The sequence below is a fragment of the Myotis daubentonii genome, chromosome X (assembly GCF_963259705.1).
Source record: "Myotis daubentonii chromosome X, mMyoDau2.1, whole genome shotgun sequence".
NCBI lineage: Eukaryota > Metazoa > Chordata > Mammalia > Chiroptera > Vespertilionidae > Myotis > Myotis daubentonii.
In genome coordinates, this window is record NC_081861.1 from 1,159,266 (window position 1) to 1,177,470 (window position 18,205).

The window sequence follows — 18,205 nt, forward strand, 5'->3', positions numbered from 1 at the left end:
CCTGCCTGCTTGGCCTCGGTCACCCCTCCCTGTCTGTGGCCTGGAAACTCTCAAGTCAGGAAGATTGGGCAACCCCAGGGCTCATGCTGTTTACTTCCTGTTTCTTAGGGACCACTGTCCTTTCTTGCTCGATGTCCAATGTCTTCAAAACTGTTCTTTCATGTAATTTTGTCTGTTTTAAACATTTTAAAAAATACATTTAATTGATTTTTACAGAAAGGGAGCGGGACAGTTAGAAACACTGAATAAGAGAGAAACACCCATCAGCTGCCTCCTGGACACCCCCTGCAGGGGATCGAGGCCACAACATAGGTACATGCCCTTGACCGGAATTGAACCCGGGACCCTTCAGGCTGCAGGCTGACGCTCTATCCACTGAGCCACACCAGCTGGGGCAGTTTTAAACATTTCTTGGTTGTTTCAGGTCAGAGGGTAAACCTGGTCTCTGCTTGGGCTGGGTGCCTATTCCTGAACCCACCCCAGCTCGGGGTCAATTCCTGGCCTTCCCTATTGTCTAAGCTACTTCAAGGTTGGTCTTTATCACTTGACACTGAGGGAGTCCCGATCTATAGAGAAGCAATTGCAAGGGCGATATTACAAAGGGGAAAGGAAGGGTGTGATGGGAGTGTGTCATCCTTGGGGGTGGACGCAGCCCAGTGGGACACAGTGTATAAGTTCCAAAATACAAAGAGATCCTATGGCAGCGGTTCTCAACCTGTGGGTCGCGACCCCTTTGGCAGTCGAACGACCCTTTCACAGGGGTTGCCTCAGACCATCCTGCATAGCAGATATTTCCATGACGATTCATCACAGTAGCAACATGACAGTGATGAAGTAGCAACGAAAATAATTTTATGGATGAGTCACAACATGGGGAACTGTATTTAAAGGGCCAGAAGGTTGAGAACCACTGTCCTATGGGTGCATCTCACGTAGTAATATAATGCTTTTAATAAGACAAATGAGAAAGCAAAAGAAGCTGTATGAAATGTCATAGAACTGTATCACCGAAGAGACATATTTCCCATAACGTCATTCCCATGTTTATGGCGACCAGTCAACAAGAGAAGAAACACACACCCTGTGGCTGGGATCACAGGCGACAGGAGAGAGAACGGCTTGTCTTGGGGGCCAGCGCATACTTTCTGAGAGCAGGAACTCGGGGACGCAGCTGTATCCTGCCCCTCAGCCCGGCTCTCTGCACTCAGCCTTCAGAGAAATGCCCAGGCCGCCGCCGCAGGCCCAGGCCGCTGGAGAACATGAGCACAGGCCGCCCCGGGCCGCCTCCTTGCGGTTCAGTTCACCTTCCTGCCTCCTTCGCGCGCCTCTCACCCCTCCTTCCTGCCGCCCGGCCACAGCCTGCTCCCGGCTGCCGCACCACAGCTGTGACTGTCACCCCTGTGGCAGGTGGCCTCCGGGAAGGGCCCACGGCTTGCCTGCCATGACCTCAGTGGCATCTAAGCCAGTTATCCGCACACAGTAGGCACTTCAGCATTTGCTAAAGGCTTGCAGAGCGGGGTGGGACCCAGGGGGTCAGTTAGTCAGTCAAGGCCCGTGGACGGCAAACTGGCTCGCGAGCCACACGCAGCTCTTTGGCCCCTTGAGTGTGGCTCTTCCTAAGCCTTAGGAGCACCCTAATTAAGTTAATAACAATGTACCTACCTATATAGTTTAAGTTTAAAAAATGTGGCTCTCCAAAGAAATTTTAATCGTATTGCTGATATTCGCTCTGCTGACGAATGAGTTTGCCGACCACTGCCCTAAGCTGCCACTGCCCGTGCTCTTAAGCCAAACAGTTGCCTGGCGAGCACCAGAGGAGGTGAGGCAACCATGGCCCCTGCCTGCTGCCTATGCTGCCACGATACAGCCCAGCTGGCAAGGAGCAGTGAGGACAAGCTGCCATATCCACAGGGCAGGGCCCCCCGGAACCGCAGCCGCGGAACCCCCGCTCCGTAACGCCCCCTTTAATTGTAGAGCAACTGGGCAACTTTCTAAGCAGCTCACTCACCTTTCTCTCCATAACCCGACATCCCTTCTCTATGCGCGGAAGAAAGGGTATGGATGCATGCCACTTGAATTTCCCCCCGCAGATCTGATTCCGCCCCCAAACCTGTGAAACCCTCAAGTTGAGGGTCATCCTTGACACCTGCTTCTCCCTCGTCTCCACTGGGAATCCATTACCAAGGCCTACTGGTTTTCCTCTTTGGTTTTTTTTTTTTTAAATACAGGTTTTTATTGGTTTCAGAGAGGAAGGAAGAGGGAGAGAGAGAAACATCAAGGATGAGAGAGAATCATGGATTGGCTGCCTCCTGCACGCCCCCTACTGGGGATGGAGCCTGCAACCCGGGCATGTGTGTGCCCTTGACCAGAATTGAACCTGGGACCCTTCAGTCTGCAGGCTGACGTTCTATCCACTGAGCCAAACCAGCCAGGGCTGGTTTTCCTCTTTTGTGAAATCTTTTCACTTCCTTCCATTTGATGTCCATCCTTCTAGTTCAGTCCCATCAGCTCTCCCCTGTGTTCCGATACTAACGCCTCTTAACCAGCCTCTCCACACCCACTCTTGCCCTCTAATCCGTTCTCCAGTGATTATTTCTGAAATGAAAACATGCTCCTATCTTCCTGATGTTTTAAGACAAAGAACGAATCCTTGCCATGTCTCTCCGCATGTGTGCGCCCCGTTCCTGCCACTCACCGTGTTTTCTAGAGCCCAGTCGTGGCTCCTTTCCATTTTGAAACGACACTAAGCCCTTTCACTTCCAAGTTTCTGCACCTGCCACTTGGTATGCCTGGATGGTCTCTACTCTGCTCTACTGCCCCCCCTCCCCCTGCCCGGCCTCGAATTTGTTCAGATAACACCATGGAGCCTTTCTTTGATCTTCCCAATCTAAGTCAATTCTATGACAATGAGGGAGGGCTCAGCATCAACTCTATTCCCATGCTATTTGGAAACACTGAGAAAATTAATGTTAAATGGGTAGATGCCAACAGGATTCCCTCCAGGGGTAGAATTCCTTGGGAGCGAGGAGTTGCACGGCGCGTTTCCTTTTAGCCACTTCACCCAATTCTTCGAATGCCTTCCAAAAGAGTCTTCTTCTGCAAACCACGAGACTGATAACGGGATGTTTTTAACAATCCCATTTTTGACATTCACTTTTCCCACACCACTGCCAATATTTTAAATTGTGCCTTTTGCTGCCCAGAGGCACACTCTGGAGTAATGGACTATGTATGTCATTTTAAAAAAATGTTTTCATTGACTTTAGAGAGAGAGGAAGGGAGAGGGAGAGAGAGAGAAATATCCATGATGAGAGAGAATCATGGATCGGCTGCCTCCTGCACGCCCCACACTGGGGATCGAGTCTGCAACCCGGGCCTGTGCCCTGATCGGGAATTGAACAGTGACCTCCTGGCTCCTAGGTTGATGCTCAACCACTGAGCCACCCCAGCCGGACTGTCTTTTTTTTTTTTTTGAAAGTAAAGGTGAAGAGCAGCTGTGAAAGAATTGGTGGGAAGGAGAAGTCAGCCTGCTTTAGGAGCAATGTGAGCACAGCGGCTCTGGGCAGCAGCGGGCCTGTGTGAAGTGAGGGTGTGAAGCGGGTCCCCTCCCCTCTCCCCCCTCCTGGGTGTAGAGGCTGGAGTCAGGTGCTCCTGCTCGCGCTGGCATTTTGGGAGGCGAGAGAACTTTCCTTCCTACTCACCATGGGCTCATCCGTGTTCTTCTGGAACTGAACCAGCCGGACGCGGGTCACGTTCTCCATGTCCATGTCTCCGTTGGCGCTCTCCGGGGAATCACCGTTTAAGTAGGGAGACGTGGGGGGCGGTGTGACCCTCAGCGCTTCATCGCTGTAAACTTCATGGGCCACTACGTCGTGAGTTTGAAGTAAGGCCTAGTATTTCAGGAGAGAAGTAAAACCTCAATAATAGTACTATTCCAGCAGAAATCGATTCTATAAACATGCGTATAATCACCCGTTGCCCCTCAAAGGTGTATCTCATCTACAGAGAACTCAAAGCACGTTACACCTACATAAAACTATACCCTGATTTCTTTAAAAATATATTTTATTGGCTTCAGAGAGGAAGGAAGAAGGAAAGAGAGAAACATCAATGATGACAGAGGATCATGGATCGGTGCCTCCTGCACTGGGGATGGAGCCTGCAACCCGGGCATGTGCCCTGACCAGGAATGGAACTGTGACCTCCTGGTTCATAGGTCAACGCTCACCCACTGAGCCACACCGCCCAGGCACCTTGATTTCTTTATGACAAATAATCATGATGATTTAAAAAAAGAATGAACACGTGAATGAATGAGTAAATCAATGAATGCATGTGTTTGCTGATTACCTGGGTTAGAGGTATGGTCTGATGTTATAAAAAAGTACCAACCAACCTGTTTGTTTGTTTATTTATTTATTTACTTTTAAATCCTCATCTGAGGATATTTTCCCATTGATTTCTGAAGAAAGTGGAAGAGAGAGGGAGAAACAGAGGTTGCCTCCTGCACATGCCCTGACCAGGACCTGGGCTGGGGAGGAGCCCGCAACCAAGGTATGTGCCCTTGACCGGAATCGAACCCAGGACCCTTCAGTCCGCAGGCCGGTGCTCTAGCCACTGAGCAACACCAGCTAGGGCCCAACTAACTTGTTAGAAAGCTGACATAACGCAATTTCAAATAATTTAGCAGAAAGGCTCATGAGGGTGGCAAATTTATTCTAGGGCTTAAAATGGCAACAGATTTAAAAAGAAACAGTGCAATAGTTGGTGTACTGAGTAAATATCTTTCATTGATAGTGTTAACAATAACTCTGTTATATAACCAAAAGGATGAAGACAATTTATAACATATGACTTCATGAAAGAGATGAGAACACACACAAGTGTAACTGAAAAACATGTAATTTTCCAAAATATCACATTCGATATGGAGCTAACATCTAAACGCACCTAATGTTTTTATTCATTTCTATATTTTGGAGCACTTGACTGAAAAATAAGTAGACAATTATCATTATGACTTCCTTTTGCCAAGCCCGTTAACAAAGAAAAAGTGATTTCTTTGTATTGATATCTGCACATGTCATCTTGGTGGAACTGGATAACAAATATCCCTAAAAAAGGATATTCTTTGAGACGTACTATGCTCTTGGTGCCATCACAACAAAGTTTTTAATAAGCATGAAGAGCCCTGGCCGGTCTTGCTCAGTGGTTAGAGTGTTGGCCCTCGGACTGAAGGGTTGTGGGTTCGATCCCTGGTCAAGGGCATGTACCTGGGTTAGACTCGGTCCCCGCCCTAACTGGGGTGCGTGCAGTAGGCAACCAATCGATGTGTCTCTCTCACATTCATGTTTTTCTCTCATCCCTTCCCCTCCCTCCCCCCCTCCATTCTCTCTTTAAAAAAATCAATGGAAAAAATATCCTTGGGCGAGGCTTGAAAAAAAAAGAGCATGAATATTTGAACATGTCTACTTCAAGGAGAATATTACAGCTGAAGATGAGTATGCTTGGAGCTTACATAGATTCTATTTTCTTATGTGCTAACTATAAATTCAGTTCTGTTTGAATCTGTGATCTGTGTGGTGATGAAATCTCTAGAGATAATTAAACGCAATTAAAATTGTTTTGAAAGTACAACCCTTAGCATCTCAAATTAAGTTATTTAATTAAAGGCTTATCACAGTTATGACTTGGCTATTTTAATTTCAAAGGCATGCGTACGAGGCAAAAATAAAGTAACAATGCAGTGCAATTACAAAGACGGGATTGACTTGTCATCAGTAGTGCATGTGTTTAGAGCAATATATGCATTTGGGTTTCTTTTTTTAAAATATATTTTATTGATTTTTTTATAGAGAGGAAAGGAGAGGGATAGAGAGTTAGAAACATCAATGAGAGAGAAACATCGATCAGCTGCCTCCTGCACACCCCCCACTGGGGATGTGCCCACAACCAAGGTACATGCCCTTGACCGGAATCGGACCTGGGACCCTTGAGTCCGCAGGCCAACGCTCTATCCACTGAGCCACACCAGTTAGGGCGCATTTGGGTTTCTAAGGAAGTGGCAGAGATTTGCAAAGTTTCCGAGGCTGGTCTGAGCTGGCGTCTGGGGGAGGGACACCCAAGGGCACAGCTGGAGAGCGGGGCTCACGGTGGCCCTGAGGCCTTGACCTCCTGACCCCTGCGCCTGCTATGCAGGTAAATGCCTGTTTTCCTGCTTTCATTGTGGCCACTCGAGAGCGAAGCCTTAGTGAACAAAGCAAAGGCCAATAATAGACAAACTGAAAACTTCATCCGCTAAAATTAGCCCAACTGTATCCATTATAGGTGTGCCTTCCGTAATTAGTGAATTTTCAAAACGGTGCTTAGTAGGATCGGAGGACACGTCGCCAGGTAAACAAAGAACCAAGCTTTTGTCAGGTTATAATGGCGGGTACAGGGGTTGGAGAGAAAGTGTTGATGCTTTTGGCAAGTGATTTCTATTTCTCCTTTCTCTTCCTATTTCTCCTTTTAAATATATAAGCAAATACTTGTATTTTAATGTATTATTTATAAGGAATCACAAAATAATACTCAAACTGAACTTTAAAAGAAAAACGCTCAAATTATGCTACCAAAGGAGGTCATACTTCATAGTAACCAGTTTGCCACAAGATCAAAGTCAACCTGAGGCTCCAATGTATCTGCAAATAGAATACAAGGGGCCACTTACAGGTTGTTAAAAAAAAAAAAAGCCATTAAGCCCTCGCCGGTTTGGCTCAGTGGATAGAGCGTCGGCCTGGGGACTGAAGGGTCCCGGGTTCGATTCCGGTCAAGGGCATGTACCTTGGTTGCAGGCACATCCCCAGTGGGGAGTGTGCAGGAGGCAGCTGATCGATGCTTCTCTCTGATCAATGTTTCTGGCTCTCTATCCCTCTCCCTTCCTCTCTGTGAAAAATCAATAAAATATATATTAAAAAAAAGCCATTAAAAAGAATATGCCAGCCCGGCCCGTGTGGCTCAGTGGTTGGGCGTTGACTTATGAACCAGGAGGTCACGATTCAACTCCAGGTCAGGGCACATGCTCAGGTTGTGGGCTTGATGCCCAGTGTGGGGCGTGCAGGAGGCAGCTGATCCATGATTCTCTCTCTTCATGGATGCTTCTATCTCTCCCTCCCTCCCCTTCCTCTCTGAAATCAATACAAATATATTTTAAAAGCCGATCACCAGGCTTGCTTGAGGTCACCCACCTCGTAAGTGGCCTCCTTGTGGTTCCAAACCCAGATCTTACTGGCTCCAAAGCCCATGCTTTTAAAAGTGGGTTCACTTGTAATGAGGATCAGTTTTCCTATCAACTTAACTTGAGCCCACTGGTCATTCCCGAGGAAGTATGTTTGGAGAATGTCCCATGTGGGAAATACTATTCTGAGCTATATATACTATGTCAAATAGACCTTTAAACGCAGAAACTTTCTATCTTAGAAACATTTTTCAATTATGGTTTCAAAACCTTAGTATTTTTAAAGAAATATTAATAGCTAAAGGAAAATATTTTAATGCTTATATGAGGTTATGATGCCAAGGTTTGGGAGTTATTCTTAGCATATTTATAATTTTGCTTATTTGTTCAATTATCTGGCTTTTTCTTTGCTTTCTGATCAGTAAAACAGGGGGACTTAACATTGAATTACCTGACACTTAAAAATGCATATACTTATAAATATTTGCAGTAATTAAAGGAAGTGTAAATAAGTATAGACTTAAATGATTTTTTAAAGTCTGTACTCTAAAAGTCATGATAAAAATGTTATCACACTAGTACCTTTTTTAATTATTCCATTCGAAAGACTAATTTTTTCAAAAGAGCAGACCCTGGCCCTGGCCCAGTGGTTCAGCTGGTTAGAGTGCGGGCCCCACGCGCCAAGGTTGCGGGTCCCATCCCTGGTCAAGAATCAATCAATGAATGTGGAAATAAGTGGAACAACCAATTGATGTTTCTCTCTCTCTCTCTCTCTCTCTCTCTCTCTCTCCTCCACCCTTCCTCTCTTTCTCTAAAAATCACTAAATAGCAATTTTAAAAAAGAACAGATCCTTTGCTTATTGCAATTATAAAATACAAAGCAGTAAAGACATACAGTGGGGCCTTGACTTACGAGTTTAATTCGATCCGAGACCGAGCTCGTTAAGGAGCTCGTTAACTCAAATTACTCTATCAACTCAATGCAAAAAATCGGCCGAGAGACAGCTGGTATCTCAAAAAACTTGTTAGTCAGGACACTCGTAAGTCAAGGCCCCACTGTACTAATAGAAGTTAATGATTTCTTTTTTTCTTTAAGAAATCAGATGTAGAACAGAAGATTTTATAAGCAAATTTGTATCATACTTTCCCTAAAACAAAATGTTTATTTTTATTTTTTAAATATTTTATCGATTTTTTACAGAGAGGAAGGGAGAGGAATAGAGAGTTAGAAACATCGATCAGCTGCCTCCTGCACACCCCCTACTGGGGATGTGCCCGCAACCAAGGTACATGCCCTTGACCGGAATCCAACCTGGGACCCTTCGGTCCAAAGGCCAACGCTCTATCCACTGAGCCACACCAGTCAGGGCCCCAAAGCAAAATGTTTAAAACCACCTTGGGTTGTCATGGAAGCTTCATTAAGTGGTACATTTTATGATGTGAAATTAAGAAGCCAGAGGAACCACGTTTTGAACCTGAAATTCATAGTTTTTCTATTCATTTTAAAATAGATTTTTTTCACTCTTATCTGAAGTTATCTTGTCCATATCTTTATTACAGTACAAAAAGTGTTTTTTCCTATTACATGATTCTTCTTATGTAATTAAAAATAACAGCTATTTCAGATTAGTAACAATTGCCCAATCATCCCTTATAACGTATTTGAAGAAAAATATTCCATCTTTGATTTTCCTCTTTTTATTTGGCATATTCTTTTTAAAAAATATATGTTTTATTGATGTCAGAGAGGAAGGGAGAGGGAGAGAGAGATAGAAACATCAAGGATGAGAGAGAATCATGGACCGGCTGCCTCCTGCAGGCCCCACACTGGGGATGGAGCCATTAACCCAGGCATGTGCCCTGGCCGGGAATCGAACCCTGACCTCCTGGTTGATAGGTTGATGCCCAGCCACTGAGCCACGCCGGCCGGACAAGCCTTGAGGGCACACTTTCCTCTGTGAACTGTAAAAGGGATTAGTCACGCCACCTCACATGCCTACCTTGAGCAAGTTCTGTCATATCCAACCATCTCTGATGTAGAATCTCCATCTGCCCATTTTCTGCCAGCCCCATCCTTCTCCAAGCCTCGACCACCTCTCACAACAGCCTTCTAAGCGGCCTCCTTCTTTTAACTCATCCCTCCTACAGTCCATTCTCTGCACATCAGTCCAGCAGCATCTAAAGCTCTGAGCTGATAGTACTTTCCTGCTTGCAACCCCCCGGTGCCCTCCTCGTGCCATCGGGACAAATCCCGACTCCTCACCGTGGCCGGGAAGGCCCTGTCTTCTAGCTCTGCTTGTACCACTTGCTCCTCTTTCACCAGGTCGCAGCCACAGTGGCCTTCCTGCCCCTGGCCGCTCATCGCTCTTCCCCAGGCCTGCACGTTCAGAAGACTGCTTCTTTCGTATCACAAGTCTTGGCTCAGCATTCACACCTCAGAGGGGCTTTCCCCTGATTATCTAAAGTAGCTCCCGCCTGGCCGGTGTGGCTCAGTGGTTGAGCGTCGACCCATGACCCAGGAGGTCACGGTTCGATTCCCGGTCAGGGCACAGGCCCGAGTTGTGGGCTTGATCCCCAGTGTGGGGCGTGCAGGAGGCAGCCGGTCCATGATTCTCTCTCATCACTGATGCTTCTATCTCTCTTCCTTCCTCTCTGAAATCAATAAAAATATATTAAAAAAATAATAAAGTAGCTCCCACTTGACTATCATCTCTGCCCCATTATCCTTTCTTTTCTTTTTTATTTTTAAATATATTTCATTGACTTCCCACAGAGAGGAAGGGAGAGAGACAGAGAGTCAGAAACATCAATGAGAGAGAAACATCGATCAGCTGCCTCCCGCACATCCCCCACTGGGGATGTGCCTGCAACCCAGGTACATGCCCTTGGCCGGAATCGAACCTGGGACCCTTCAGTCCGCAGGCCGATGCTCTAGCCACTGAGCCAAACCGGTTTCGGCCTTTCTTTTCTTCATAGTCATGATCATTTTATGAAACTAGAGGCCCAGTGCACAAAATTCGTGCACGGGTAGGGTCCCTAGGCCTGGCCGGCAATCAGGGCCGATGGGGGCCTTCCTTCCCCTGGCTGCCGGCTGTTGGGCCTTCCTTCATTCCACACCACCCCCTGATGGTCAGCGCACGTCATAGCGAGTGGTCGAACTCCCGAGGGGACAATTTGCATATTAGCTTTTTATTATATAGGATGATCTTGTTAGTTTACTCCTCACGATCTGTCTCCGGCTCACATATCTCCCCTCACCCCGTCCCCACTAGAATGGGAGTTCCCTGAGGGCAGGGACCTTGTCCTCACTACTGCCCTCAGTGCCCAGCATGGCGCCTGGCACACAGCTGGCAATTACATATTTGAATGAAGATGTCTTTCAAGCATCTACCTCGATATTCAGAGATGACAAGAATTATTTATTATTTTTTGGAAATGTTTACTGATAGCAATGCACATGTCACTTTGTACTGTAATGTTAACAGTCCGATATTGCAGGAATAAATTGCATTTGATGAAGATGGCTGTTTTATGAGGACTGCTAGAAACTTTTTTAAAAAGGTGAAGGGTGCAAACTTCTAGTTGAAAAATAACTTTGTACAGTGACAGATGGTTAATAGACTTGTGGTAGCGATCACATCGTGTACACCTGAAATGAACAGAATATTGAATGCCAATATACATTAATAAAAAAATCTAAAAATATGAAGAGCTTATTTTGAAAGGAAGGTTGTAGCTCTGTGGGGGTTTAATGGTTACTCACCATGAAATGAGGTTGTGTTAGAATACGCTTTAGTTCCTTCGCATCACTATTCTCAGGGTAACATGAAATTTCTTCCAATACCTAAAACATAAACAAGCAAGATATACCATAGTGCAGACAGGATATGTTTTAAAACTACAAAAGTCTTTTAAATTAAAAGTTATGGATGAGCCCGCCCGGAATGGCTCAGGGGTTGAGCATCAACCTAGGAACCAGGAGGTCACGGTTCGATTCCCGGTCAGGGCACAGGCCTGGGCTGTGGGCTCGATCCCCAGTGTGGGGCGTGCGGGAGGCAGCCGATCCATGATTCTCTCTCATCACTGATGTTTCTCTCTGTCTCTCCCTTCCTCTCTGAAAGCAATAAAAATATATTTAAAAAAATGAAGGTGTTCTTCAAAAGCTATCCCTTACCACCAAGATGGAGCTTACACATTTAGAATTTGATTGTGACATGAGCCCAGGGTGGTGGGAGGGAAGCCCCCATTGTCCTTTAAACATCCTGCTCCGGTTCTTAACTGGAGCCGGTTGGGCCCAGAGCGCTTATCTAAAGGCATCCAATGCCCCGAGTTGAGCCAGTCACGGGTTGCCCGGCAGGACTGGCTTGGAGGGCCCATCCCTGCGGTAGGAACTCTCGCCTCCCCCGGGAGACCTGCACCCTGGGCGGATGGGACGCCTGAGCGTCCTTAGCCTCAGGCTTCGATTTCAGCAGCAAACCCACAGGCTACTCATCACCTCAGGGGCCATGGGACAAACAGCAACCGAAGGGTTTCTTTCTTTCTTTCTTTTTTTTTTTTTTTAAATATCTTTTATTGATTTTTTACAGGGAGGAAGGGAGAGAGATAGTCAGAAACATCGATGAGAGAGAAACATCAATCAGCTGCCTCCTATACACCCCCTACTGGGGATGAGCCCACAACCAAGGTACATGCCCTTGACCGGAATCGAACCTGGGACCCTTGAGTCTGCAGGCCGACGCTCTATCCACTGAGCCAAACCGGTTCGGGCTGGAGGGTTTCTTTCTTATCGCAAAGCACGCTTACCCAGTACTGGTTATGCTGGTCATTAATTTTGCTACACGACAAGCCAGTTCTCCTTGCTGTATTTTATGCTTTGAGTTTTGCTACTAGAAAATGAAAGGATGAAACCATATACTCTCTGTGGTCCCTCGCTACTCTCACAGTCTATGATCTTATTTCTTTATTTTAAAATTTAATTAAAATTTTTTTTAAAGGAAGTTGTATTTTGTTTTATTTTTTAAATCCTCACCTGAGGATATTTTCCTCACTGATTTCTAGAGAGAGCAGAGAGAGACATACAGAGAGAGAAACATCAGTGTGAGAGGGACACACATGGATGGGTTGCCTCCTGCACGCACCCCATTCAGGGCAGGGAGGAGCCTGCCACCGAGGTACATGCCCTTGACTGGAATCGAACCCAGGACCCTTCAGTCTGCAGGCCAACCCTCTAGCCACTGAGCCAAACAGGCCAGGGCTCAATCTATAATTTTAAACACCGAGGTGTGGGCTCCTGAGTTAGAGAGGATGTCTCCTGGCTGGTGCCCGGACCTGACGTGGGTGGGCCTCGCAGGCCCCTGCCCGAGGTTTTGTTTCTCAATGAGTATTTGATATTTTCCGGGACAGGTCTTGTGTGTAAATCCTGGTGGGGAAGGAATGATGCCCTTCAGATTCTCTCACTTCATAAGAAATAAAGTTTTCAAAGGGAAATGTTTATTTGCATGAAGGCTTTTATGACATCAAAAAGTGGAAAAACCCCCACTAGGTGTCTCACAATGGAGGAATTGCCAATTCATGAGCATTTAGTAATAAAAAAGAGAAATTATGTCGTCATCAGAACTTATATTTACAAAGACCAAGTAGAAACATAGGAAAATGCTCATTATACGTCAGGTAAAAAAGGATACATTTTGATTGTATATAAACATTTATATGCAAATGGATCATGCATGAATTTTTATTTTCCAAACTTTCTACAATGTCACGTTTCCATATCAAAAAGGTTTTAAAACGTCTGTGACAGACATACATTATCTGACAATTTATAGAAATGACGTATCTCTGAACTTAGATGTTGCAGATATTAAATTAACTTGCAAACATTTCCACCTTAAAAAGCAACTCAAATGTTCAGAGCATATCTTTTTCCATCAAGTGCAGTAAAATAACTTTAAAAAAAAAAAAAGAGAAGCAAAAGTTGCTGTGTTAACAAGTTCAGGTTCACACAGCAGAACCAGCCCTGGAACCTGGGGAATGCTGCTCTTGGACGCCCAGGTCTGTTTACAAAAATGTCCCTCAGTCTGGCCGGTGTGGCTCAGTGGTTGAGCATTGACCTATGAATCAGGAGGTCACAGTTCGATTCCTGGTCAGGGCATATGACAGGGTTGCAGGCTCGATCCTCAGTGGGGGGTGTGCAGGAGGCAGCCGATCCATGATTCTCTCTCATCAATGATGTTTCTATCACTCTCCCCCTCTCCCTTCCTCTCTGAAATCAATAGAAACATATTAAAACACAAACATACAAAATATGTCACTTACCTCTTTGGCTCTCTGTACTGCATCACTTGGAGGGTTCCTGATTTGCGGCGAAGACTTCGTGTTAATTTTGTCATACAGCTGAAAGCAAAGGAGAAAAGCCAATCACTTATTATTCTTTGCTGGAATTCAGCACGTCATGTTTATTATTTCACTGAACAATGTTTTCCTCTTCCAAGAACAGGCTGACGATTTCCGTGGGATCTTCCTGTTCATCTTTTGATCCTTCAAGGAAACTTGCTGGCATAGGAGTCGTGTGCGAATCCTACCAGAACCACTTTTAAAGAGGTGGCCCCAAATCCTGTCAGTGTGGCGACTGCCTCGTCGTTTTCAATTCATCCGTATTTCAGGACTCACGGGATGCTCCCCTCTGATAGAAGCAACAGTGAGTAAGATGAAGGCGGAGGAAAAGGAAAGAATGCTTTTTGGCCAAGACCCGACTGAGGAATTTTCACAGAAATCTCCGTCTTGGGAAAGGGCAGGCCAAGCCCTTCCAGGAAAGAATGTTCTCGCAGAGACTCCTGCTTGCTCACCAGGGCTGCTCCCCCACAGCGCCAGCCCGAAGGCTCCACAGGAAGCCAAGGGCATAACCTTTGCCTTAGAAATCGGAGAGCCACACAGTTTGAGAAGCCATTCATTTTTAAATTGTATTTATTTTTAAATAGATTTTTATTGTCAATAGTAGCACAGGTATCTCCCATCTCTCCCCTTCCCCCCGAGTCACCCCCATTTCACCCCCTACCCACCTCCCAGGTTTTCACTACCCTATTGCCTGTGTCCATGGGCTGTGCATATACGTATAGAAGTTCTTTGGTTGATCTCTTCTCATCCCCTCACCCCCACATCGAGGTGTGTCGGTCTGTTCCATGGCTCCCTGCTTCCGGACTTATTTTGTTGGTCAATTCATTTTGTTCATTAGATTCCACAGATCAGTGAGATCACGTGATATTTGTCTTTCTCAGATGGGCTTATTTCACTTAGCACAATAGTTTCCAGGTCCCTCCATGCTACCCCAAAGAGAAGACATGGACAGAATCTAAAAATATTTAAAAGCCCCACAAATCTAAATGGTCTAAAAATTTAACTTTCTGAAGACCATTACTTCATTAGAGAAGAATCTCTATAGTGTGGAAATGCAACTGAAATACTGGTTTCTAGCTCAGATGAAACATCTCATTCAACAGCCTGCTTTGAAAAGTGACAAGTTAAAAATGAGCTCGGCTGGGCTGCCACTTCTGGTTCCTCACTTCTCTAAAATACATGGGGATTCTTTTGAGGGTTGGTTTTGCCCTTTTTTTTAAACTCCCCTACTATGCACAGCCATACTACGGAGAGGTCACCCCTCCCCCCACCCCTGCTCCCCTCCCTCCACAATGCAAGGAGCCATCAGTTAAACAAAAGCATTGAAAATACATAACACGTAAAAAAAATAGACATAGTCATCACCCGACCTGTCCTAGTATTGACAATCAAACAAAGTCAAAAACGACATGAATAATAACAATGTTTACGGCTCTGGACGCTACTGTGTGAAGAGGAGACTTAACAGAAGCTTCCCAAGTTGGCGGCACATAAAGTTTGTCTTTTTCTTGACCAAGGGCTACACGAGCGCTGCTCTCACACTTTGCAGCGAGGATTAGTCTGAGTTTCTATTTACACATCGGATCCATGCGCGCTGGTTGGTACTCACTCACAAAGCCACAGAAATCCCACTGGAGACCTTTTATTTTCGGCCTCGCCTTGCTGTGCCAAGCGCAGCTCCCTGGCTCTCAGGTCAGAGTGGTTTTTTAAAAAAATATTTTTATTAATTTCAGAGAGGAAGGGAGAGATAGAAACATCCATGATGAGAGGGAATCATGGATTGGCTACCTCCTGCACATGGGATTTAGCCCACAACTCAGGCATGTGCCCTTGACCGGAATTGAACCTGGGACCCTTTGGTCCGCAGGCCTGATACTCTAGCCACTGAGCCACACTGGCTAGAGCTCAGAGTGCTTTCTTGAGGACTCGGAGCGTAATCAGCTGAGGGGGGTAGGAAACATGCAGGTTCTGGCCTCCCTCCAGACCTACTGAATCAGAACTTGAAACGGGGTCTAGAAGTGTCTGCTTCGGGTAGCTGTCAATCTTAGATGCAGTGTTAAGTTCTGAGAGTAAGAATAACAGTACTAATAACAACAATGACAAGTGCTACTTTTATTGAGCACTTATTACATGCTAGTAATAGTTCCTACTTAAAGTTCTTAATACACATTACTCAAATAAGCCTATAAGGTTGGCACCCCTATTTTCCCCACTTTACAGATTGGGAAACTGAGGCATGGAGTAGGAAAGTGAGAATCACTATTCAAGCCCTTGTCACTTGTTGATTGGTTGATGGTAGCCATTCTGACAGGTGTGAGGTGATGATTAATGGCACTGAGCATTTTCTCATATGTCTCTTGGCCATCTGTTGAGTTGCGTGAGTACTTTATATATTTTGGAAATTAACCCCTTATCAGATGTATCATTGGCAAATATGTTCTCTCATATAGTGGGTTCCCTTTTCCTTTTGATATCAGAGAGATGCAAATTAAAAGGACAATGAGGTACCATGTCACACCTGTCAGAATGGCTACCATCAACAAACAGATGCTGGCGAGGGTGTGGAGAAAAGGGAGCCCTCGTGCACTGCTGGTGGGAATGCAGACTGGTGCAGCTACTGTGGAGAACAGTATGGCGTTTCTTCAAAAATTAAATATGGAACTGCTATTGCACCCAGTGATCCCAGCATTGCTTACAATAGCTAAGATCTGGAAACAGCCCAAGAGCCCATCAGTAGATGAGTGGATAAAAAGCTGTGTACATTTACACCATGGAATACTACGCAGCTGTAAAAAAGAAGGATCCTTTACCCTTTGAGACAGCAAGAAGGGACCTGAGAGTATCATGCTAAGTGAAATAAGCCAGTCAGAGAAAGACAAGTATCATGTGAAAGCATGCCACAACAGATCGATGAATCACAGAGTGTGTGTGTGGGGGTGGGGGGACGAGATTAACCAAAGACCTTGAATGCATATATGCAAAACTCAGGGACACGGACAATAGTGTGGTAAAGGCCTGGGGAGGAGGCGGGGGGGGGGTGTCAAAAAAGAGGGACATCTGTAAAACTTTCAACAATAAAGACATTAGCCCATCAACTACAGCCCTGCCCCGGGAAAAATGTTAGAATCCTCATCCTTTCCTGGCCAGACGGTAAATATTCGGGCGTGGAGGGCCATTTGAACTTTGTCACAACCACTCAACCCAGCCACACATGTGAAGGCAGCCACTAAGGATTCATAAAATAGTGGGCGTGGCTGTGGTACAACACAACTCCCTTCAAGAACAGGCGGCTGGCTTGGCCCGAGAGCTGTAGCTGATGCACTAGAAGCTGACATTCAGGGTGGATTGAAATGACAAAAAATATTCCTTGCCCAGCCGGTGTGGCTCAGTGGTTGAGCATCGATCCATGAACCAGGAGGTCATGGTTCAATTCCCGGTCAGGGCACATGCCCAGGTTGTGGGCTTGATCCCCAGTGGGGGGTGTGAAGGAGGCAGCTGATCCATGATTCTCTCTCATCATTGATATGTCTCTCTCTCTCTCTCTCTCTCTCTCTCCCCCTTCCTCTCTGAAACCAATAAAAAATATTAAAAAACCCCCACCCCCAAACCAAAACTAAACAACAACAACAAAACCCCCAAATATATTCCTTTTGCTATTTGCTTTCCTGAAAATTGAAGATAACAAATGTATTTGTAAATCTGAAGCATAGAAGGTGAGGTGGACGGAGGGAAAAATGTTAATGAATTATCCCTGGAGAGAAAAACAAGAATGAATCTATTTGTTTTTTCTTTCTAATGAAATGAGAGTTACCCAACCTCAGCATTTTTTACTAAAAGAAACCCACAAAAACATAAAAAAAACACCCACGGCGAAATGAGGAAATGTAGGGAGCGGCATGGGAAATGGAGCTGGGCACTGTCTGGTACACAGGCCACGGGCTCCCTGCCCGCTCCGGGCAGCAGCAGAGGTGCCCACACAGCCCGCGGCCGCGCTCAGTCTGTCTGTCTGTCTGCAAGCCCAGTTCCGTTAGGAGGCCGCCTTCTATATTTGAGACGGGCTGTTTGAAACAAAGCAGAATGAAGTCGGTGGTGATCTGAAAGCCAGCTCTCCTGAGACTGCACTCTCCAACATAAAGATGAAGGAATCTGCTACTATGTCACTTTCTATTTCCATTCAAAATACGAAATCATCTCATTTTTAAAATATATATATATTTGATTGGTTTTTTACAGAGAGGAAGGGAAAGGGATAGAGTTAGAAACATTGATGAGAGAGAAACATCGATCAGCTGCCTCCTGCACACCCCCCACTGGGGATGTGCCCGCAACCCAGGTACATGCCCTTGACCGGAATCGAACCTGGGACTCTTCAGTCTGCAGGCCCACGCTCTATCCACTGAGCCACACCAGTCAGGGCCATTCCATTTTTTAACCACACTCGACTATATTGCACTTCCTTTGATTTCTAGTCCTCAAATACATGCCTTTGTTTTCAAGCTCACAGTTTCTATGCAGCATTTAGCAAGGTTGATGTGTCTCTCTCCATTCGATGTCTCTCTCTCTCTCTCTCTCTCCCCCTCTCTCCTTCCCTTC

At 45.7% G+C, this 18,205-nt stretch overlaps 1 protein-coding gene across 11 annotated transcripts in view; it reads right to left on the reverse strand.

Annotated features, from left to right (window-relative positions):
• CASK (calcium/calmodulin dependent serine protein kinase) overlaps positions 1-18,205 on the reverse strand; it is a 277,352-nt gene that overhangs the window by 40,229 nt on the left and 218,918 nt on the right. For all 11 annotated transcript variants that reach the window (XM_059679502.1, XM_059679504.1, XM_059679506.1 and 8 more), the window contains exons 12-14: positions 13,535-13,612; positions 10,983-11,063; positions 3,702-3,890 (exon numbers count right to left, since the gene is read on the reverse strand). In XM_059679502.1, coding sequence (XP_059535485.1) covers positions 3,702-3,890; positions 10,983-11,063; positions 13,535-13,612 — 348 coding nt within the window. The remainder of the gene's footprint in view (positions 1-3,701; positions 3,891-10,982; positions 11,064-13,534; positions 13,613-18,205) is intronic.